Source organism: Mauremys mutica, chromosome 16 (assembly GCF_020497125.1).
Source record: "Mauremys mutica isolate MM-2020 ecotype Southern chromosome 16, ASM2049712v1, whole genome shotgun sequence".
NCBI classification, from domain to species: Eukaryota; Metazoa; Chordata; order Testudines; family Geoemydidae; genus Mauremys; species Mauremys mutica.
The window spans coordinates 27136651-27160716 of NC_059087.1; the positions used below are offsets into that span (position 1 = coordinate 27136651).

General features: G+C 55.7%; 1 protein-coding gene across 1 annotated transcript; it reads right to left on the minus strand.

Moving 5' to 3' along the window:
- Positions 1 to 1772: 1772 nt before the first annotated feature.
- Positions 1773 to 17903, minus strand: PLBD2 (phospholipase B domain containing 2). Its single transcript, XM_044989992.1, has 12 exons — positions 17626 to 17903; positions 12957 to 13050; positions 12003 to 12161; positions 11079 to 11179; positions 9523 to 9737; positions 9034 to 9128; positions 8514 to 8674; positions 6754 to 6849; positions 5571 to 5642; positions 4691 to 4843; positions 3606 to 3768; positions 1773 to 3329 (listed from the first exon to the last, which is right to left on the minus strand). Exons 1-12 carry the CDS (start codon positions 17841 to 17843, stop codon positions 3162 to 3164), a joined length of 1695 nt encoding a protein of 564 aa, XP_044845927.1. The 5' UTR covers positions 17844 to 17903; the 3' UTR covers positions 1773 to 3161.
- Positions 17904 to 24066: the final 6163 nt, after the last annotated feature.

The window sequence follows — 24066 nt, forward strand, 5'->3', positions numbered from 1 at the left end:
TATTCAACACAAACACCTGCACCACACTGAGGGGAAGAGATTAGGGCTGAGAAGGCTCCCAAGGCTGGATTCTCCTCTCGCCGCACATCCGTCAAGAGAAATGAAGTCACACCAGGGTAAGCAAGAGGAGAATCAGGCCCACAGCCTTGATCCCCAAGACCTCCCAGGAGTCCTCCAGCAAAAACCAGCCAGACAAAACTTGACAATTCTCTAGCACTTGTGCATAGAGAATCTCCCTCAACAGTTAGCAGCGTAGAGACTATGATACAGAAAGCGTGTCTCTTTCACCAACAAAAGTTAGTCCAATGAAAGATAATCAAGTAGTTTCTTCCTGTACGTTCCCACGTCTAGACAGATGATGTCAATAAGGAGAGATCTGGAGGGTGTGGATTCTTTAGCATGGACTGAATTTACAGAGGGGCTTTGCCCGAGCCCTGGGGGATTTTGAAGGGCACGATGGACACGTTGCCACTCGTTTGCCCCATTCCCTAATCCAAGAATCTAAACCAGAGGGAGCAGCTAATTAGCCAAAATTTAAAGCCTCCCAAAGGAAATCTCTCCCTTATGGTCGAGTTTTGCTGTGGAGTCAGATGGACTTAGCCCTTCGTGAACCCTTTATAAAAACCTTCAATGCACTTTATAAACATTAGCTAACCAGTCCCAACCCAATGAAGTGATCACTCCCAACTGCTCCCTCCCTGCCAGAGCAGATCAAGGAATCTAGATTAAGAGGACTTTGCAATCATTTTATGACCACTAGAAATCTCACGAGCAGGCCCCAGAGCTCTGGTACTCTCAGGTCTCCCATCACTGAATACTTCCTTGCCTTTAAGGTGCTTATCTTCATACCACCGCTGAGAGGTAGGGCAGGGCTATTATCCCCACCTCAGAGATGAGGAAACTGAGGCACAGAGCGGTTTCCTCACTTGCCCAAGGCCATACCGGAGGTTTGTGCTGGAATGGGGAATTGAATGCAAGTCTCCAAGCTGCCGGCCGGTGCACTAACCCAGGGGCATTCCTTGCTCTTCTCCAAAGCAGTCCCAGGTGCTTGGCTGGGCAGACAAGGGTCTATGCTAGAGGTCGGCACTAAAGCTGGGACACAGCTGCTGCCCCACATGCTTCATAGGCGTACCCTGCTTGGGCCCTGGCTCCAAGACAACCCTCGGGCCGCAATCGGCTTCTAACACAGCTCATCTGCTGCCACCATGGACCTGAGCCTGTGAGTTGGGTTAGCCAGGCCTCCCACCTCCCAGAGCTTGCTGGATGACTGTCCCCAGCTCTTGCCCCTGGCCCCAGCAGCTGAGGCAGGAAGGGATGACTGCCCAGCTTTTCCGCCCCATCACGTTCCGGCAGTTGAGCAGCATGGACCGAGCGACCCAGTTGTGCTGAATTGCTGCTTTCATGGATGCACCCAACTGTGCGAGCAGTAAAAGCATCAGAGCTGGGGGCGAGGGGAGGGGCTGAGTGATGCAGGTGCAGGGGCGTCTGCACGCTCACGCCAGAAAGGGCTGGTGGGGTTGTGATGGCGAGAGGAAGGAGCAGCAGACAGCAGCTAGGAGCCCTTGCTGCTAGCTGGAAAAGCGACCTCACGGGAGATCTTCTGCACCCCATACACGAGCTCAGACAGAAGTTATGGGCCTGGAGCAGGAATCCCAGGGCGGAGTTCTCCCGCCCATGTGCTACACGGTCAGGCTGGAAGGTCAGAACGGTCCCTTTGGGCCTTGCCAATCTAGCAAACCCCACCCCGCCTCCTCTCATCCCGAGAGCCGGGCAAGAAACAACTCCGCGAGTTTTATTACTAAAACCAAGCAAACAGCTCTTTTAATCCTGCTTACACACGATCCCAGGACTCCTGGGTTTGCACTGGAGACCCAGCACAAGCCACTCGGAGCCAGCTGGCAGCTAAGCCAAGGGGGTGAGAAGGCCTCTGGCCAGGGAGCATCTGAGGCTGGCTTTAAGCCTTCCCTTTCCACGGGGAGTGAGGTCTGCCCTGGTGGTCTCCTGACGAACTCTGCTCCATCCCCCTTTAATGGGCAAAGACCTCCTCACATGCACAAGCCCCAGGCCTGTGGCGCCATGTAGGTCCAGACCTAAGGAGGAAGCAGGCACAAGAGGCGAAAAGCAGAAAGATTTCAGGTTGAGGCCGTGCCCTGCAGGCAGCCCGCTGGGCTTTTCCTCTGGACCGACGCCAGCAAAGCAAAGGGCAAGGGCATCACCCAAGCCACGGCTGCATCAAAGAGCAGCGGAGGATTCAAAGGCAGCGTGAGCAAAACAGCAGCACTCACCCCCGGGCACTGGAGTGCAGTGCAGAGACGCAGCCCTCCCGCCCCCTGGAGAGCACTTCCCCAGCGAGCCTCCTGGGGCTGCCAGCCACCAGCTGGGACGACGCACCCCCAAGGCCCAGCGCTGAGGGGTAGGGGATGGAGAGGCAAACCCCCCCCCCGCATTACATTCAGAGGGGACAGCTCCACCTCCTCTACCGAGAACGCTAGCGCTCCTTCCCGTGGGTCACCCCCAGGGTTTATACCGTGCACCCGCCCGCTTCTCGGTGCCACCACACAAGTTGGCAGCCCATGGGGGTCCCAGCTTCACCATCCCAGCAGGCAGCTCCTGCTTCCCCGGGGACCTGGTGGCAGCTCCGGCCTTCAGAGGCGGGAGCGACAGTGACCGAACCACCAGCGGGGCAGGGAAGGAGGGGAACTAGGGGGCAGGAGAAGAAGCTGGGGTTCCCCTGGCTTCTGGGGAGCGTCACAGTTTGTTCAGAGGATGAGAAGCCAGCTTGCAAGTTAAGACAATGCAGCAAAATGACAAGCTACGTCCACTGGGCCAAACCAAGGCCTGGCAGAAGCAGGTGCAACGACCATCGGCTTCACCGAACTCCAGCCACTTACGCCAGGGCTACATTTGATGCAGTAGCTGCACTGTACCCAAGATCGTCATGCTGCCCCCTCTGTCGTTTCCCCCCACCCCAGGCATCCCCTGTGCTCCCCCTGCAGAGAGATACATTCTTCCCTTATTGCTCAGGGGAAAGGCAGCTGGGGGTGCAGCAGCCCCACAGCGGACAGGCCAGAGTCCAGACCAAAAGGAGACAGACAGGGAGACGGGACACACCCCTGCTCCAGCCCACGCGGCCACATGCGCCAGGGGATCCAGTCTCCACTTCAGTCCCACCAGATCTTGATGGGGGGGAACTTCCAAAGGTCGGGGTGCCCCATGTGAAGCAGGCTGCTGTAGGGAGAGGTGCTCCACTGGAAAGGGGGGACGTCGTCCCAGGTGGGCCCGCTGGCGGCAATCAGGCCGTAGCCCTTGGCCATCGCAGAGGACGTGATCTAGGGAAGAGAAAAACAAGCGTCTGATGATTTCCGCAGAGTCAGCAGGAACATCTCAGGGCACAGGTCCTGCCGGGCGGCCTCCAGCCACGCGGGGGCAAGACCGGCGGAAATGCTCGGACTGGGCTGAGTCCATGAGTTGTCAGCAGCAGGGATCGAACCTATGACCTCTGGATCCACCGTCAGAGCCAGAGGCTGCAGTAGGTTCTCCCCCGTGCAGGAGCATGAGCTCACCTAACACAGACTCCCCCATCACCTCCTCCCCGTGGCTCTCACCTTCATGTCCGTGCCCCCGTGCGACCGCTGGCGCAGCGCGGCGAAGGGGTAGGTCCCATTGGCGGGGTTCAAGTCCGACCTGGCGGCGATGGCGTTCTCGGCGTTCTGGGGCGGGTCGCAGCCCTGGCAGCGGGACAGCGGGTCCTTCAGGAAATCGTTGAACCTGAGAGGCAGCACGAACACGTTCAATGGAGGCAGCCCCAAGGGGAGGGGAGCTGGGCCCCGCCAGGTGCAGGACTGGATTAGCCTGGATTAGCTCTGCCCTGGAAGGGAGGGGGACATAGCCTAGGCTGGGTTTGAACTGGGGACGGAGGGGTGCGATTCTGCTCTAAGTTCTTACACCAGGCTCATCGCTGTAGCTGCCCTCAGAGCCTGACCCAAAAAGCCAATGTTGCCAGGGCAGAGTCTTGTCACCTTCAGTGAGCGTTGGATCAGGCTCCTGGAACTATGGAGGTGGGATCTAACCTCTGCCCTCGCCGAGGTTAGACCGCGCTGGATTAGGGGGCAGAGGGAAGTTGAGATTGTGGTCAAGGGTCATCAGGCGATCAGCCCCGGGAGGGAAGCACTGAGAGCTGAGCCTGGTAACCAGAGACAGTCCTCAGGAAACCCTCAGGATCCAAACATCTCCACGCTGAAGGATGCTCCTGATCTGGCTTTTTGAGCCCACCTCTCTGTGTAACTGCACCTGCCCCAGCCGTCCCCTGGCCTGACACACAGGAGGGGCTGGCTCCTTTGAGACAATAGCCATAGTGCATCATTGTGCCGTGACACGATCACCGCAGTGACAGTGCATCAGCTCCAAGGATGTGCTAGGACCCACGTGGCCAGCACGCACAGCTGCCTTGTCAACATCAGGATAAGCGGCAACCCTACAATAATAAAGCCCTTAACACTCTCCCTCTGCCCTCACACAAACACACCGCTTGGTTCCCCGTCTGTGCCAGTCTCCCCTGCAAACCTTTGCCCACGCCAAGGTGCCAGGGCACATGGAGCGCTTGTGTCTCCAGGGCCGCTCTTCCCACGAGCGATACGCCCTCCCGGCACGAGACGTCGCCAAGCTCCCTCTCCCCACAGAGAGGCCTCACCTCATGAGCCGGATCATGGAGTCCAGGTCTTGGACGAGCGTCTGATTGCGCCTGAAGATCTGGGCCCGGGGGCTTTTGTCGTAGGTGAACCAGTCGCCGTATTTCTTCACCAGCTCCAGCTGGCCGCTGGCGTTGAAGATCTGCTCAAAGTACCTGGGGATGGGGGGGAGGAAGTAACACAGGTTGAGCAGGGACCCCTCCTGCCTTTGTACATGTGCCTCAAGGAATCCGGCCCCCACCCCTGGGAGGCCAGGCCAGGCACCAAAGGGATGGGGGAAGGTAACGGACGGCTGGGTGATTAGAGCACTCGCCTAGGACTTGGAAGTTCAACTCCCTGCTCTGTCCCAGACTTCCAATGTGACCAGAGGCATGTCATTTAGCCTCTCTGTGCCTCAGTTTCCCACCTACACAAGGGGGAGAATAGCCCGGCCCTGCCTCAGGGGGGTCATGTAAAGCGCTTTGAGACCCACTCAGGAAGGTGTTATTAGAACAGCCTATCAGGGCAAGGCCCTTTCTAAAGGGGCATTTCCACCCGGTTGTCACCCAGCTGCCAAGCCCAGCCCATGCCAACCGCCAGACAGCAATTAAAGGCGGAGTCTCTCTTAACAGCTGAGTGCTGCCCCCTTCTGGAATCAGGCAGCACAGCTCCCCGAGAGCACAGCACTCCCTGCCCTAGCTGGCGGGGGAGCAGGGGAGAACGCTCCTCGTAAGCCCAGCGGGGTTTGGATCAGGCCTTCAGTGCGGCTGGAAGAGCACCCCATGGAGGGCAGTGGGGAAGAGGGCACCAGGGGTTGGGTGCCTATTCACCCAGCTGACCCTCCCCTCCCCCCACCTCCCTAAGCCGGGGGGTTGGACTGGAGAGAGAAGAGAACCTCCTTACGGCACATTGTAACTGGCCCAGTACCCCTTCTGGTACAGCTCCTCTGTCTTGTCAGCCACGACCACCAGCCCCCTGAGGGAGAGCGAACGAGACGGGGCATGAGAGAGCAGCACACAAATGGGAAGCAGATTGCATGCTGGGAAAGCAGGAGTGCAGCCTCCCTCTCGGATAACCAAGAACCGGGACAATCAGGGGGCCAGAGTACTGCCCAGCCAGTGCCAACGGGCAGCTGCCCCGAGGCCCCTGGCTCAGCAGGGCTTCCGCGTTTGACCTGCGCCTAGAAGGACTGACCCGCAACCCAGCAGGGGAGCCCAGCCAGGTGCAGAGCTGGCCAGCCCTGGGGGAGCCAGCCAGATCTCCATTACCAGAACCATCCCCCCGCACCCTCCATCTCTATCCAGGCGACAGCCTCAGCATTAAAGACAAGGAATGTGACCTCGTCTCAGAGCAACAGGGGACGTCTCAGCCAGTCAAGGCTGTGCTGTAAACACAAGGGTCACAGCTAGACCCAGAGCAGGGGAAACAGGCTCCTTTGTGGCGGGGGTGGTGGTGGAGCTGTAACAAACCAGGCATCATCCTATCGCTCTCCAGAGCCCATGAGGAGGGCTGGGACAGGGAGCGCGTTCACAGCTTGATAACATTACAGCCGGATAAAAACAACAAGCAGTCCGGTGGCCCCTTAAAGACTAACAGATTTTTTGGGCATAAGCTTTCGAGGGTAAAAACCCACTTCTTCAGGTGCATGGAGTGAAAGTTACAGCTGCAGGCATGAATATACTGACACATGGAGAGAAGGGAGTTACCTCACTAGTGGAGAACCAGTGTTGACAGGGCCAATTCGATCATGGGGGATGTGGTCCATTACCTCTCCTGGAATTGATACCTCCTCATCAATTACTGGGAGTGGACCACATCCCCCCTGATCGAATTGTCCCTGTCAACACTGGTTCTCCACTTGTGAGGTAACTCCCTTCTCCATGTGTCAGTATATTCATGCCTGCATCTGTACTTTTCACTCCATGCACCTGAAGAGGTGGGATTTTTTACCCACGAAAGCTTATGCCCAAATAAATCTGTTAGTCTTTAAGGTGCCACCGGACTCCTTGTTGTTTCTGTGGCTACAGACTAACACGGCTGCCCTCTGATACATTACAGCCGGATGTTCCCTTTTGAAGGCACTTACGGGATCTGCTCCAGCACCGTGAGCACCCCCTGCTGGAGGCCAGCTTTGCCCGGCAGGAAGGTGTTATAATCCACTATCATCCACTGGTTGTTGTACCTGGGCAAGAGACGAGAGGGGAAGCGTTGGGCGTTCAGTGCCCTTGCGCCATGGTAGGAAATGTCCAGTAACAGTCCTGGTGTACTTATGCTGTCACCACGTGGCTACACTCTTTGGCGTGTGATTTCCTTACTGTTAATAAATGTACACAGTCAACCTGTGGAACTCATTGCCAGGGCGTGTTGTGAAGGCTCAAAGGATAACGGGGTTCAAAAAAGAATGAGAAGTTCATGGAGGATAGGTCCATCAATGGCTGTTAGCCAAGAGTGCATCTCCTTGCTCTGGGTGTCCCTAAACCTTGGGCTGCCAGAAGCTGGGACTAGATGATGGGATCACTTGATAATTTTTTATATGGAGATATACCTATCTCATGGAGCTGGAGGGGACCTTGAAAGGTCCTTAAGTCCAGTCCCCTGCCTTCACAGCAGGACCAAGTACTGTCCCTGACAGATTTTGCCACAGATCCCTAAGTGGCCCCCTCAAGGACTGAGCTCACAACGCTGGGTTTAGCAGGCCAATGCTCAAACCACTGAGCGATCCCTCCCCCCCCATTGCCATGTTCTGTTCAGTCCCTCTGAAGCACCTGGGATAGGACATGGTCAGGGACAGGATACTGGGCTAGATGGACTGTTGGTCTGAGCCAGAATGGCCATTCTTATGCTCCTGTTTGAAGGGTCCCTGTGTGGCTACAGTGCAGGCAACTCTCACGTGACTGCAGTGGACAAACGGACACCACAGTGAGGAACAAACTGAACACAGTCAAGGTTTCAAACAAAGAGATTCCCTCCTACTCTGGTATTTCCACTCATCTGCCCCCGCTTCTCACCCCCGCGCCATGTCAGGTCAGGACATCGTTTGGGGCTGGTTTCAGAACAAACTGCAGACAGCTGGAGTTCTCCCATTAGCAATGCCTGCAGCATCACAGGCGGCTCTGAGAGCCAAGCAAACTGCCCTGTGGCCAGAGCAATGGACTCACTTATTGTTACAAATCCATGGAGACCTAGGACCTCCCGATGGTCCCTGGACCAACTCACAGAGGCCGAGTTTCAAAGCAACAACGGAGACGGAACTCAGGTCCTTCTCCTTCAAAACCAGAAGTCCCTTTTATCTGCATAAGAGGAGAGACTCCCTTAGCAGTACAGGTCCTATGACACACAGCTGAACAGTTCCAGTGTTCTGTGCCTTTCCCCTACCCATGATCTACCTTGGCTATTTAGCGTATAAGTTCCTCATGGCAAGGACTGTCTGCTACTGTGTACATACAGCATGTGGCACAAGGGGCCCTGATCTTGGCTGGGTTCTCGACATTAGAGTAATAAACAGGACGACAATGACGATTAAGAATAAGTCCACCAGCAGCGGTGAACATACAGACCAGCCACAGATTAGCAGCCTCTAAAGTCTGCTGCTTGGTCTCCGTGCCACTGACATCATGCAATGTGCCAAAACTTAACACATGGCACCACATGGCCAAGGCATGTCACAAGGTAACGTGATGCCCCGTGATATTGTGCCATCACCACAGAGCGCCTTGTGCAATAACCTGGCATCAGAGACAGGTTAGATCTTCCTGCTCGACTGAACTCACCCATCCCATCACTGCTAAAGGGAGGGGAGCGAGGGGGACACAACAGGAGGGTCTGGATGACTGCTAGTCGACTTACGTGCCACTGTTGAACTGCTGGAAGATGGCAGCCCACTCGGCCCCGCTCCTGGCTAGTCGGTTTGCCACTATATTTCTCAGCCACTCCAGGACACTCCCTTCCGGATGGATGTACTTCCACAAGGCAGCATTGCTGTTCCCGATGGTGGTTTCCAAAGTCACCTGCAAGGGACAGAACAGAGCCATAAGCGAATCCAGGCAAGGGTGCGTGTGACCTAACAGAGGCCAGACCTGGGCTCCTGGCAATGGGGCAGGGGAGTGGCACAGGCAGAGCTGGAGGGACAATCGGCCTCATTGCCCATGTGAAGAGTGCAGTAGCAGGGTAGTACGTAGGCAGAGGGAGATTTTGGTTCTGCACTAGGGTGACAGGATTCCTGGTGTCGACAGCAACCCAGGGCCCTGCTTTGAATCCCAAAGCAGCAATGGGGCAGGAGGCTCAATCCCTGACCGGCAGAACTCAGGGACAGCTGGACCACGGGGGAGGGAGGCAGGGGAGGAGGATCCAGGCAGCAGCTGCTCACCAAGCCACTGCTCAAGATGTAGAAGTCGTCTCCCGAGAAGATGGTGCCGGGATAGGACGAGAATGTCTGGACGTGCCCCGAGATCATGTCATCACCTGGGGGAGCAGATGGCAGGGAGCCATCAGGGGTGCAGAGGCCACGCCCCATCACCTCCAGAGACGGGCCCTGCCAGCTTCCCACAGCAAACTCCGCCCCAGAGTGGCGGCAAGATCCAGCGGCAGGGGCAGGGGGAGCGGGACCCTTCTCTCTCTTCGCATAAGGAGCAGGAAAACTTACACAGCATCTTTGTGGGGTCTGGAAGTGCCAGTCTGGGGCTACCTTCCCACGGGGCAGCCAGCAATCCCACTTCCTGGTAGCGGGACACATGCGTACTCCTGCTGTCTTATCACCCCCTCGTCCTGCCTCCCTCCTCCTGCCCAGGGCTAAGGAGCACCGATCCTGGCACCGACCCACACGGCTACCTCCCAGGCCCCTACCCAAATTACGCACTGTGGGCCGAGGTCCGGAAGGGCAGCGTGTACTTCTTGATGACGCGCAGCATGGACTGGTAAGTGTTCCAGGTGTCATGGGAAACCAAGAGCTCCTGGTTCCCCGGCAGCAGCTTGAGGAGCGCAGAGCAAGACCCGGAGCCCAGCGTGTGCTCGCTTTCTGTTCGGTTCAAGGCCGATTCCAGGTCCTCCAGGTCCCCACCCAGCTGGAACAAGCTGGACCGGGGTTCGGGGGGAAGGAGAACAGACACACCTGGGTTCATAACAATCCCCGGCAGCATAGACAGAGGATTTGCCAAAGCAGAGCAGACCCTTGGCCCACCTACCCTCACCCTGGCTGGAATCCTGCTATTGGTTACCCCAGCTATGGCCACTCCCTGGGTAGGAGGAAGCATGAAACTCCACCCTCCTGGTCCTGGCCATTTGCATGCGATAGCCGTAATGATCCCTTCTTTGTCCCCACAAGTTCTCCCTGCAGCCAGGCCTCCCTTATCTGACCATGGATAAGCCGCAAGCCCTAGTGATGGGTCATTAAACTGCAGCCTGAGGCAAATGCAGACACAGGGCATGGGGGGCAGAACTCCCGACCTTTGGCTTCAGTGACTCAGGCCTCGCCTCAGCCCCAGGGGCTAATGAAGCAATAGCACATTGTTCAAGCCCAAGGCTGGGAGCATGTGTGTATTTGGGAGCAATCTGCCTGGGTATAAATGCATTGTGGGTAGGAAGGGCTAAGAGGGTCCGGGCAGAGGTACTCTACAGTAGCTGCCAGACTGCATTATATTTTAATTAAAATGGGAGGTCCTCTCCATGTTGGGGTGTCGGTCCAGAGAAGTCATCCAGGCATCATGCAAACGTTAACAAGCAGTTCTCAGCACCCTCGGAGGAGGCAGCTCCTCTCCCTGGTTTACAGATGGGGAAACTGAGGCACAGAGACAGGCTGACCAGGAGGGGGCCTACATTCAGAACCCAGCGAGCGATACGCGAGGCAGAAGCACATCTGGCCTCATTCTTCTTCAGCGACCTCGGCTCTGCAGGGCGGACGAGAGCCGATGAGAGCTGGCTGGTCGGCAAGCTCAGTAGATGCTGGGGGGTGGGGGGGTTCTGCAGAGACAGGGGTACAGCAACAAGTCCCCATGTCCAACCAGGACCCTGTAGTTTAAAGAGCATGTGGTGGGGGTGCCATCTAGGGCTCAGAGCTCCTGGGTCTACTCCCAGTGCTGTTGCTGACTCACAATATGACCAAATTACAGCGCCTCTCTGTGCCTCGGTTTCCCTCTGTAAAATGCAAATAATATTGGGTCCCTAAAGCCTACAGCTTCCCTTTGCTGCATGCCTATGGGACGCAGCCCCAGCTCTTCCCTACAGCCACCACCGAACTGCAGCTGCTGAGCACGTACCAGGCCAACACCCGTCTGCTTCCCCCAGCCCCACTGCGCTGGAGCCGCCCCATTCACTCCACCCCATCTCTCCAGCTCCCCCTTTGCTCCTGACATCAGCCAGGACCGAAAGGGTTAAGTCCAATCACCCAGCTCCCGCCTCACGCCCAAAAGGACTTACAGGAAGCCAAACGGGGCGATCGAGAATCGTCCAGTCGGGAAAGCCACTCGCCCGTTATAACCATCCTCCAGGCCCTTGAGCTGCAGCAGAGCCAGGCGCACCTGTAGGGGGAGGGACAGGCACACGGTGAGACCCCCATGCACAGGGCCCCACGTGTGGAGAGGAGGGGCTGGTAACAAGAATCGGAAAAGGGGAATCTAAAGGGAGGGGCAATTCTACTCTGAAAAACGGACATCCTGCTCCTCCGTGTTTAATTGCACCTCAGTGACTCCAGATGACGCCGCTCAGCCTGCAAGATGGATCTCCCCCGAACCTCTAGCCCAGCACCTCCGGAGACCCCCAGAGCCAGGCTGAGAGCGCTCCTCCACCAGCATTAAGGGTTCTGCCGGCCAAGTGAGGCCACTGGACCAAGTGAGAACTCAGTGATGGATCAGGCTCTCTATGGCTCACCCCCGAAATCCATCCTCCTGCCCATACAGAACGACCCAGACAACGCTGCCCGTGCAACGTCCCGTAGGAGGGGAAGTGAGGAGGAACTTCTCCAGCTCACGATGCAGAGGAGAGTTACGAAGGACGGATCCGCTCACCCCAGCTGGAATCTGGCCAGAACACCCACGTTAACTTCAGTCCTGCACTTGCTTAAAGAGCCAGGGGGCCTCTAATGGCCATAAGTGGCCAGGGGTCCAGTTTTACAGCTCATGGCACCAAGTGACATCCAGTTCCTGGCTACCCTTTGTATTTAAAGTCCAGCAACACCCAGGTTTTCACTGGCAGGTGCCTGGTCAGGGGCCGCTGTAGGAGAGTGGTGGGAACTGGTGTCTCAGACCCCAGCCCTGGGCCCAAAGAACCTGTCCTTTCCCGACAGCGACCGGCGCACCCATATAAATGCAAGGCACTGCCCACCCCCTAGCAGCACCCACCCACCTGGTACCAGTACTCCGGATCTTCCCCTTTCTCCATCTGCTCCTCCATCCAGGCCAGGTTGGTCTCTATGTAGCTCTTCAGCTTCTCGCAGTAGTCAGGCTGGTATTTGAAGGGGCCGCAGTAGCCCACCATGGTGTTCATCCAGTGCATGTAGATGAGCTGGAGGAAGAAGGGGGCACAGTGTAACCATGGGCCTGCTCACTCCTTTCCATCCACTTAACGCCCCAGAGTGAGAGGCTGGTTCTCCATCACCCCGGGTGAAGCCAGGCTTTCCTCGCTAAGGCATCTCCCGTTGGCTGGCTAGCTGGCTGGAGAGCCAGGGACAAGCCACAGAGCAGGAGGCGGCTGAGGCGCGCAGAGAGGCAATCCAGCCACCCTGCGGTTCTACAGGCTTCAGTCTCGGGCAAGCTTAGCTCACCTGTGAAACGAGCTTGAGAATCTCAGCCTCGCCCCCCCGGCCCCAGACACAAGTGAGCCGTTAACCTGTGGCACCACTGGCCATCTCTGATAGGAGAGGCCCAGGAACGGACTAAGCTGGGCCTGAGTCTAGGTCAGGGGTCGGTAACCTCTGGCATGTGGCTCGCCAGGGTGCTCACCTGCCTCATTGGCAGGTTTGGCCAATCACGGCTCCCACTGGGTTCACTGTCCCAGGTCAATGGGGATGGTGGGAAGCCGCGGCCAGCACATCCCTCACCAGCGCCGCTTCCCGCCGCCCCCATTGGCCTGGGACGGTGAACTGTGGCCAGTGGTAAACAAACTGGCCCGGCCCGCCAGATGCTCACCCTGGCGAGCCGCGTGCCAGAGGCTGCCGACCCCTGGTCTAGACTGAGGGGCAGTGGCATAGCAGGGCGGGGGGAACCTAGGACTGGGACACCAGGGGGCTCTACAGACCAACCCTAGCAGAGCTCCAGGCTCCGTCGGTCTGACTGTCCCCTGCCATGCACCATCATTTACCTGCTCGGACACAGCGGCTTCAGCCAGTCCCGCAGCATAGGCCTGCAGGCTGTCGTTGTACCTCTCGCTGGTGGCCAGCTCCAGGAAGGACCATCTGCACCAGGCAAAGACACCGATTGAACAAGGGAAAAAAAATCACACACAATGGAAAGTCTCCATGCGGCCCATGGCAATGCACTCCCTCCCCCTGGGCTCCCATCTTACTTTATCTGAAGTGTCCTTCAGATAAAGGCTCCAGTTGGAGACAAAGCAAACCCCTCCCTGGGCCTATCTGTGCTTTGCTTCTTGTTTGCCTTGTCTGGAGCTGCCCCCAAGAACCTCCCCCCCCGCGCTCTGCCCCCACACAGCTGGGGCTAAATGGGAGCCAGGGGAGGTGCTCACCGGGGTATTCCTCCAGAAGGGGGACATCAAGGGCAAGAGGAAGAGGATGGGGGACCAGACAAGCTTCTGCTCGGCCTTAAAGGATCTGCACAATCATTGTCCCTTACGTGGGGAGTGGCATTTCCATGATACCCAGCACTGCAGGGGCTTCTACACACAGGGCTTTGCACTTGCACACGCATTCGCTAATTCAACCCCCCCCCCCAGCAAATAAACCCCCCGGCCAGCAGCACCTGGCACGTTCCGTACCCACAGAGCTACTGGGTCACTTTGGAGAGCGGAAGGCACCTCCCCCAAATCACAAAAAACCCCAACCCAGCTCATTCGGTCACTTTGACGGGAGAAACCGGCCGTTCCAGCCTCCCGCCGCTGACCCCAGCCTACAGAACAGGGCCAGGAGCTCATGCCCCAGCGTCAGCCCTGCTGGGATCAGTGAGCAAAACTCAAGGCCAGCGCAGGAGGGCACCAGCAACTCCGATTGGCTCAGGCAGGCAGATATTCACACCGAGATAACGCACAGCTCCACTGCAGCTGGCTGAGCGCCCGCGGAGAAGGAGAGTTATTCAGTGAGTTAGTTATCAGAGAAATAGCGCTGGTGCCAGCCCGACTGCCCTGGAGACGGAGGGCCCCTAGGACAGGTACGGTGGGGTGCTGGCATGGTGAGCTTCCCCCTACTGGTGCTAGAGTCAACCCAAAATGGGATCCCACTTGTTAATGCAGCGGGATCCTACTAGGGGTGACTTGATAGTACAATACTCATCCAGGCATTACCGGTGCTAAGTATTTCAGAGGGCTAGGCACAACTTAACCCCTCCGGTATTAGGTACATGGAAGCGGCTTGACCAAGGTCACACAGCAAATCAGACCTGAATGCCACACCTCCGCCAGAACCAGCGGCCAAACTTCCTTCTTCCAGCTGACCTAGGTATGTCACCGTAACATCTAAACACAGCAGAGCGGCTGCTGCCGGGAGACAGCTGCCACTGTGCCCTGCCAACTGTTCCAGAGGGAGCAACAAATGCAGTAGTGCCAACTCCAACGACGCTGGGTGCTTTTTGTGAAGCCCGAGCTCCTGGAGTCATGTGATCACAAGACACTCAGCTTTTTATTTTTTATTTTTATTTTTATTTTATTAAAGGTAAGTTTCCAGGCCTCACAATTGCAGAGAAAAGCTTGAAAATGTGACAGCCTCAAGGCTATGACACCAGAAGACAAATAAAAAGAACTCTAAAGGTTTTTTTGTTTGTTTGTTTTTTAAATCTCATGATTTTTTATACCACTCTTGTGATTTTTGGAGGGTTTGACATGACTTCTGAATACCTGGGATTAGCAGCACGGACTGTTCTCTCATCTAAAGAGACTAGATTTATTGTTTTGCTTAAATCTGAAATAAGCCGCCTCTTGCGGTACGGAGGGATTGCTCTTTACATGCGCACGGTGAGGCATAACAACCATTTCTGCTACCCCGGGTTAAGGAAAATGCCACACATGACAGCCCTGGGGTGGGCTAGTGAAATGCAGTTACTTATTGCTCTCGGGGCCAGCTTTGGACCTGGGAGAGGGGACTGCCCAACATGTCCACCCTGACCCAGCCAGCGAGAAGTAGCCTCTCGCCTCAGTAACCTTGCTAATTGCACTGAAGGGCAGAAGAAAGGGGGCATTTATCATCCGCAGCCTGCTGCTTTGCTAGACCCACGCTGTGACTCTGCTCGGCTGGCTGATATCCCACAATGCATTTCAGACAAACACCCGTGGCTAATCAGGGATGCTCACCCAAAACCTAGAACATCCAGACTCCATCAGTAGTGGACAAGTCAGGTCAGGACTGTCCTAAGGTGAGTCATAGAGTCATAGACTTTAAGGTCAGAAGGGACCATTAGGATCGTCTAGTCTGACCTCCTGCATGCAGGCCACTGAATATCACCCACCCACTCCTGTATCAAACTCCTAACCAATAGCTCAGACATAGAAGTCCTCAAATCGTGGTTTAAAGACCTCAAGGTGCAGAGAATCCTCCAGCAAGTGACCCAGGCCCCACACTGCAGAGGAAGGCGAAAAACCCCCAGGGCCTCTGCCAATCTGCTCTGGAGGAAAATTCCTTCCCAATCCCAAATATGGCGATCAGCTAAACCCTGAGCAAGACTCACCAGCCAGACACCCAGGAAAGAATTATCTGTAGTAACTCAGATCCCATCCCATCTAACATCCCATCGCAGGCCACTGGGCATATTTACCGCTAATACCCAAAGATCAATTAATTGCCAGAATTAGGCTATCCCATCCTACCATCCCCTCCATAAACTTATCAAGCTTAGTCTTGAAGCCAGATATGTCTTTTGCCCCCAACTGCTCCCCTTGGAAGGCTGTTCCAGAACTTCACTCCTCTGATGGTTAGAAGTCACTTAATTTCCTAGCCTGCTAGCAATACCAGATCATCTCACCTGCCAGACGATGGGGCGCTGGAACAACAGAGGTTCCCTGAATAAGAGGCACTATGCCTCAACATGGGGCTGACACTAGCATAAGCAGAACCAGAGTTTGGAGAGCAAGGATTGTACCAAGAAGGTGGCTGGTTCTTTCCTGTAATCAGTTATTTCAAATTGAGGAGAAAAGCTGAAGCAGCTTCAGTTTCAAAATACTCATCATGACAGCAGTGATAGATCTGTACCCCATCCCCTTTCAGACTGTTATTCTGGACCAGTGGCTCTCAACCTTTCCAGACGACTGTCCCCCTTTCAGGAGTCTGGTTTGTCTTGCGTACCCTAGAGTTCCACCTCATTAAAAAACTACTTGCTTACAAACTCAGACATAAAAATGCAGAAGTGTCCCAGCACACGACTACTGAGAAATTGCTGACTGTCTCATATTTACCATATTATAAAATAAATTAACTGGGCTATAAATATTGTACTTACATTTCAGTGTATAGTATATAGAGCAGTATAAACAAGTTGTTGTCTGTATGAAATTTTAGGTCATACTGACTTTGCCAGTGCTTTTTATGTAGCCTGTTGTAAAAATAGGCAAACCTCTAGATGAGTTGATGTACCCCTGGCAGACCTCTGTGTACCGCAGGAGTACACGTACCCCTGGTTGAGAACCACTGTTCTAGAGACCATAAGCTCTTCAGGGCAGGGGCTGTCGTTTAGCATGTCTTTGTACAGCACCTGACACAGCTCCAGGCTCTAAATGGTTGATGCTCAGATACCATGGTGACAGGCAGCAGCATAAAGCTTTACGACAGGCTCAATCCCAACTGGAGCCTCTTGGTGCTACTGCAATAGGAATAACGTCTAAAACTCAGAGGAAGAGCCATTTGACAGCATCCCTGTCACGAGCAATGCAGAGAGATGTGCACACACCGCAGCTGGCAGCGTGCTTCCCACTGCAGGTAGCCAGCCTGTTCGTTCTGCTCCAGGCAGAGCACTGCAGGTAGCGGCGTGGCACAGGCGGCAGCGTGGCCTAGCGGGATATGCACTGCGAGGGTCGAAGGGATCCAGGCACTGTACTTGGGCTGCTAGCCAAAGCCCCCACCCGCCCCACTGCTATTGCTAGCGCACTCGCTCCAGCGCAGCGAGCTGGATCCATCGCCATCCCAGCTGCCAGGTGGAGGTACCCAGAGCGGTCCCAAGGGTGGAACTGCCCGGATGCCACACACGCCGCTTTACTCCCCCTTTAACGGCAAGAGGGGATTTCCCCTCACGCCAGCGATTTGCAGCGGGCTGTGCCACAAGCGGAGCGCAATAACCGCAATGGAAAATGAATCAAACGCGCGCGGGGCCACCGGGCTGGAACAAAAGGCCCTGGCCGCCGGACTGCGGGAAGGGGGCGCAAACAGGCCGGATGCTGCAGAAGTGGCGGAAAACAAGCGAAGCGGGATGAGCCCCTGGTTAGGGGCACTGGCGCGGCACTGAAAAGCAGAAGCGAAAGGGGGGTGAGAAAAGCCACAGTTCGAGCTTGTTGACAGACGTTTGTGCCAGCCCAGGGCCCGGGGGGGGGGCGGGGGAGGAGATGGAAAAGGGCCAGAGAAACCAGCTCGAACAGCCCCGGAGCACAAACTCCCCCAGGCAGGGCAGCTCCAGGACCCGACCCTCGCCCCCACCGCCCCCCAGCCTCGAGAGCTGCGGGGGGGGGCCTTCAAAGGAGCGACCCCCACCCCCTCCGGCGATGGAGACCCCAGCCCCGCAGCGCAGGCTCGCTCGCTCCCAGCTGCCGAGCCTGGGCTCGCCCGGGATCAGCCGGATCGGGCCCCGGGGTTTGCAGACCCCCCCCCGCCAGCCCCGCCTACCCCGTGTCTTGGATCCGGTCGGTGAGGTTGGCCCAGGCGACGGCGGCGGGGTCCCAGCGCGGGACGATCCGCAGCTGCCCCGAGGCGGGGTCCAGCAGCACCGAGCTGCGGCGCGTCTCGGGCCCGGCGAGCGGCAGCGCGGGCGGCAGGAGGCTCAGGAGCAGCAGCAGCAGCAGCAGCGCCATGGGGGCGGCGGCCGGGCAGCTCCGGCCGCTCATTGCCCAGCTCCGGCTGCAGCCGCCGGGACCGGCCTGCTCCGGGTCCTGGTCCTGGTCCGCCCGGGCTGTGCACGGCCCCGCCCCGCCGCGCTGCACTGGCCGTGACGGGGCGGCTGGAGGCGGGGCGGGGGCGGCCCCTGGTAAAGCTACGCCCGGGGCGAGCGGCGGAGGAGCTGGCGGAGGCCTCGGAGGGGGTGGGCCCGGGCAGGGCTGTGTGAGGCTGCACCCCCCCCCTGCCCCCCACAGGCATCTTCTTCCAGTGTCTTGGCCCCCCTGGGGCTGTCATCAGACCCCCGCACCCCATCCTCCATGGGGAGCCCAGCCTGGCTGGAAGCGCCCCACGGCCCAGGACACCCCAACTCAAAGCAGCACCAGAGCCTGCCAGAACAACAGATGCGAAACCTGCAGCCATCTCGCCACTGCTCCGATGATCAACAGCCCCATTAGCACCTTTCGAGAGAGCCCAAGATGTGGGGTGCCGCCTCCAGCGCACCAAGTGCCCCAGTAACACCAGACAATCAGGATGCTCTCGAATGAACTCACACCGGGAAATGATAAAAGACAGACTGGACTGGAAGGGACATCGAGAGGTCGTCTGGTCCAGGCCCCTGCATTCAAGGCAGGACTAAGTATCATCTAGACCATCCCTGACAGGTGTTTGTCCAACCTGCTCTTAAAAATCTCCAATGACGGAGATGCCGCAAGCTCCCTAGGCAATTTATTCCAGTGCTTCACCACCCTGACAGTTAGGAAGTGTTTCCTAATGTCCAACCTAAACCGCCCTTGCTGCAATTTAAGCCCATTGCTGCTTGTCCTAGCCTCAGAGGTTAAAGAACAACAATTCTTCTCCCTCCTCCTTGTAACAACCTTTTATGTACTTGAAAACTGTTATCAGGTCCCCTCTCAGGCCTCTCTTCTCCAGACTCTTCGCCTATCACCTGAGGGGGACACGTCTCTACAAAGCGATTGCCCTACATCTGACCTGTCAGTCCGCGTCCTCAAAGGAAACCTGCCCAACACCTTCAAAAGAGGAGCCTGGGAGCTTAAATTCATCACTTTGCTAGACACTACGTATCACGGATCAAATAGACACACTGGATTTATGGCTTATTAGAACAATCTGTAACCGACTAATAACCCCCATGGCTGCGCTCCCCACCATTCCTTTTCTCCCTATGATGGGAGTGTTAATGGGACACGTTACCCTGAATGGTCCCTCAAAATGTGCATTAACTACTTATGCTAAACAATTTGCTCCACTTACATTTACCTGTGACACTCTGAGTCCGTTTCCCAGAGCTGAAGAAGAGCTCTGTGTAGCTGAAAGCTTGTCTCTCTCATCAACGCGAGTTGGTCCAGTAAAAGCTATGACCTCACCCACCCTGTCTCTTGGCGGCACCAGACACAACTGCAGGGAACTCGAGTGCCGGTGTTGCCAACTCTCATGATTCTGTCATGAGTCTCGGGATAATCAGTGTTTTCCTTAAAGCCCCAGCTCCTGGAGTGAAGTGGAAGTGTGATGATTTCAGCCTTCATTCTTAAAGTTTCTAGCCCTCGTGGCTATGGTGAAAGCTTCAAAATGTGACCCCAGCATGGGCGGTGGGTGAACCACTGGCTGGGGGAGTCTAGTCCCTGCCTGGCCATGCCCCCCCCTTTCCCCCACTGGAGCCTGGAGCCCCCAGCCCTGTGGTTGCCAGTCCCAGAGCGCTGGGTAACATGTGGTCCTCCCGGCCCCCAAGCGCAGATCAGGCAGCGCATGGCTCCCCCTGACTCCCCCAGTCCCAGTGTCCCCAGCCCCAACCCCAAGCACCATGCAGCATGGCCCCAGCCCCCATCCTCCCCTCAGCGCTGGGCCGCCCCAGCTGCCCCAAATCCCGGCAGCCCTAGCTCCAGCCCCACTGAAGAGGAGCAGCCTGCCTGGGCTGGGACCAAGGGGGACAGGGCAAGCAGGAGGGGGATTCGGGGAGGAGCATGGGTGGGGTCATGTGGGCTGTTTGGGGAGGCACAGACTTTCCCAGCCTATTGGGCGTCCCGCCCCTGAACCCCAGTGCCCCCTCTGGGCTCAAAGAGCAGAGGGGAATAAAGAGAACAGCAAATCTAGTATTTGTACATAATCTCATGATTTTAAAGCCAGTCTCGGGACTGTTGGTGAGCCCCACACATGATTTTTGAACATTGGGGGCTGGCAGTAGAGCAGGCCGAACAGGGAGAAGCCAGTGGCAGAGTCGAGTTGCCAGGGACAGAGGGGCAAGGCTGTCCCACAGATGGGCCGTTCCTTGTCATCAGGGTTGGTTCTTGGCTTCGTTGCAGATTCTGTGACGGGTAAAGCCAGTCCAGTCTCCCAGCCCCTGAGCAATCAGGGGAACATCTCACTGGGTAAGAGGGGCCTGGTGTAAGGATGCATGGGAGTGGGTCCGAAAGGTCCCGACTGGGCAGGAATGCAGTGCAGCCACGCAGCTCAGAGCCAGGTCAGCCACAAGACGGCCCACAGCCAGTGAGAGATTCACCCACCAGGGAATAGGCTGTTTTATTACCTAGCTCCAGTGCTACAAGGCCTGGCGTACAGGCTGCTGTGTGCTGATGGGGGCAATACCACGGAGGGTCCAGGTGATATGAACCGAGCACGCCAAGCAGCCCTGGCAGAGCAGTTTGGGCAGGGAGGGTGGCACAGTGCATGAAATCCTGGAAAAACCAGAGGGAGTTTTGCCCTGACTTCAATAGGGCTGCGTTTTACCCCGTGCTCGATCTTGGCTCCTGCCACTACAGTGCGATTGCGTGGTTTGAAGAGTGCCTGAGATTTGCTTGAACCAGCCCTGCCAGCTATAACAAAAAACATGCAGAGACTGTAGCCACTTGGGGGAGACGCCTGGTGCTTCAGCTATCAGAGCAGTCTGGATCTGTAAAAAGCAACAGAGTCCCTTGCGACCTTGACTCTCTGACTCAGGTGCACCTGAGATGTGGTTTCCAGGGCCCTCTGCTGGATGGACTCAGTACAAACACCACCCACTCCAGCATGTGTTGGCTCTGGGATCTGCACTGGTTCCAGTACGTTTCCAAGGGGAATGGTTTTAAAGCCCTCGGTTGTTCGGGACCTGGTTGTCTGAGAGCTGCATCTCTCCCCATGCAGCTGCCCTCAGTATGGGCACTTGAGAAAGAAAGTGGTTTGAGCATTGGCCTGCTAAACCCAGGGTTGTGAGTTCAATCCTTGCGGGGGCCACTTAGGGATCTGGGGCAAAAATCAGTATTTGGTCCTGCTAATGAAGGCAGGGGGCTGGACTCAATGACCTTTTGAGGTCCCTTCCAGTTCTAGGAGATTGGTATATCTCCAATTATTTAATTAAAACAAGAAATGTCAGGCTTTTGTGAGAGAAGCCAAAGAGGGCACATGGGCGCTCAGCCTCTCTCCCTGGCCTCAGGCAGTCCCTTGGAAGTACACTGGCCCTTTAAGACCTTGCTCTCAGGGCTGGCTTTAGGATGTGCGGGGCCCAATTTGAACATTTTTGGCAGGGCCCTGGCAGGGATGACAAAAAAAAAAAAAAGCCTTTCATTTCTTCACAACCGGTTCCCTATAAAAAGTTCTGATTTAAAGGATGTGCCACAGTATGTATTTTTTGTACCAATAGGGTTACCATACATCCGTATTTTCCGGATGGCGATTTAAGAACCAAAAAGCCTGACATGTCCGGGAAAATACGGATGAATGTTAATCCTACCTAAAGTTCTTTTTTAAAAAGATGGGCCTGAACTAGCGATGAGCTCTGTTTCACATGTGTGGGTCCCCGCCACTCCCTGGGGATATGATAGGGTGACCAGAGGTCCCAATTTTATAGGGACAGTCCCAATTTTTCACACTTGCTGTCTGGTCACCCTAGAGTGTGCACATGTGTGGGTCCCAGCTGCTCCCTGCCCCCATCATTGAAGCTGGTGTGTAGAGTTACTGTCCTGGGAATTGCAGGGCACCAGTGGACATGGGGCTGACTGGAGGTAGGGTCTGGCTGCAGGAAGGGCAAGGGGTGCGGGGTTGGCTGGAGACGGGCTGATGCGGGGCTGCAGGCAGGGCAGGGGGTGTGGGGCTGGCTGGAGACGGGCTGGCTGCAGGCAGGGACTGGTGCAGGCAGGGGGTGCAGCCCACCCTGTACGGTGAGTGCCCCCTGCTCCTCCCTCCCCACTGGGGTAGCAGCAGCAGCCCGGGGCTCGGGAGCTATTTTGAAGGGACCTCAAAAGGTCATCGAGTCCAGCCTCCCGCCTTCACTAGCAGGACCAAGTACTGATTTTTGCCCCAGATCCCTAAGTGACCCCCTCAAGGATTGAACTCACAACCCTGGGTTTAGCCGGCCAATGCTCAAATAGCCTCCACCGCCCCGGCCCTTTAAATAGCCGCGGGAGCCCTGGGGAAGTGGCAGGGTTCCAGCGGCTATTTAAAGGACCGGAACAGTAGAAGCAAGGGGAGCCCCGGACTTTTTAAATAGCCCCGAGAGCCCCACAGCCCTACCCCAGGGCTCCAGCAGGGGGTCTCTTGTCCCCGCTGGAAGCCCCAGGCCCTTTAAATTGCCCCCTGGGGAAGCCGGGCCACCCCGGTACAGTGCACCAGCTCTTGCCGATACGCCGAACCGGGGCTTGGGTGCAGGGCCCTCTTAGGGGCGGGGCCCGATTCAGGGGAATTGGTTGAATTGGCCTAAAGCAGGCCCTGCTTGCTCTCCTAACCTTGTAGTTCAGTGGCTCTCAGCCTTTGTAGATGACTGTCCCCGTTTCAGGAGTCTGATTTGCCTTCCCCCCGCTTCACCTCACTTAAAAATGACTCGCTTACAAAGTCAGACACAAAAATACAAAAGTGTCACAGCCACAGACCCGAGGTGCGAGTTCCAAGCTGCTTTGACCCACAGAATCCACGTTCAGACCTAAAAATAGACCCTTCTTCCTCAAATATTTCTACATACCGGGTAAGTTTTCCTTCCTATCCTTCCTCAGTTTGCTAAACTCATGGCTGCTGCCTGTATTTTAACATACCTTAATACAGTTAATCTCTCTTGACTCAGGTCTCCCACCTCTCCCCACTTCTGCTTGCTCCGTTTTAAAAGTTTAAAGTTATAGTTTTTACAAAAACCTCCCAAACATAAAGCAATTTAAAACTGAACAAAACAACCACCCAAGAGAAAACAAAGTTAAAAACTTTACTTTAAATAAATCCCGTAAATTAATTATTTTAGCCCTTCAGAAATGCAGCAGCTGGAATTACTCCTAACTTTCTTAAAGATATGGTTGCCAAGCAACAAAAATGCAGACTCTGCTTCTAATCCTAACCACTAACTAATATTTGAAACATGGGCTTTCCTTATTACAACATAGCAAAGTTTTAAAATAAAGTTAATATAAAGTAATAAAAAACGCCTTAAGGTACTAAATTAACACAAGCAGAGCTGGGACAGCACACAGAAATACTATAAAATAGTAATTATAAAATTGAAATATAACTATTGTACTTACATTTCAATATAGAGCCGTATAAACAAGCCATTGTCTGTATAAAATTTTAGTTTGTACTGACTTCACTAGTGCTTTTTCTGTAGCCTGTTGTAAAACTAGGCAAATCTCTAGATGAGTTGATGTACCCCTGGAAGACTCTGTGGACCTCTGGTTGAGAATCACTGTTCTAGTTCAACTCCAGTTATCCTCAGGCTCCCAAGTCATATCCTGCCCCCTCAGGCCTGCCAGCCTATTTTTAATGAGCCTTATTCATATTTGTTATTGCTATTCTAGAAGTTCCCAAAGGCCCCATTTAAAATAGAGATCCCACGGTGCTGGGCAAGCATACAGCGAGGGACAGTCCCTGCCCCGGAGCACTTACAGTCTAAAGAGACAAGTCAGACGGCGGGTGGGAGGGGGAACAGACAGGCCCAGAGAGGGGCAAATTGCCTGTGTCGGGGCAACAGAACCAGGTGTCCTGAGTCCCAGTCCAGCTGCCCACGAGCAGGAAATATTGCACAAAAGGGTGAGTCGGAACCTGTGCTTCTTCCCCAGGGTCAGGGCCAGCTCTACCATTTTTGCCACCCCAAACAAACAAACAAACAAACAAAAAAAAAGCCACTTGGACTACCACCCAAACTGTGCCACCTCAAGAATGGACGGACTGCCGCCCCTTAGCATGTGCCGCCCCAGGCATGTGCTTCCCCTACTGGTGCCTGGAGCCGGCCCTGCCCGGGGTGAGAACTGCACAGCATGGAGA

Bases quoted from the DNA above. Each gene is read 5' to 3' on its own strand.
- PLBD2 (XM_044989992.1), bottom strand. From the start codon at position 17,843: ATGAGCGGCCGGAGCTGCCCGGCCGCCGCCCCCATGGCGCTGCTGCTG. The intron at 13,051-17,625 runs GTAGGCGGGGCT...TGCCTGGTGCAG, and splicing joins GACCGGATCCAAGACACGGG to ATGGTCCTTCCTGGAGCTGG. The intron at 9,129-9,522 runs GTGCGTAATTTG...CTGCTCCCCCAG, and splicing joins CTTCCGGACCTCGGCCCACA to GTGATGACATGATCTCGGGG.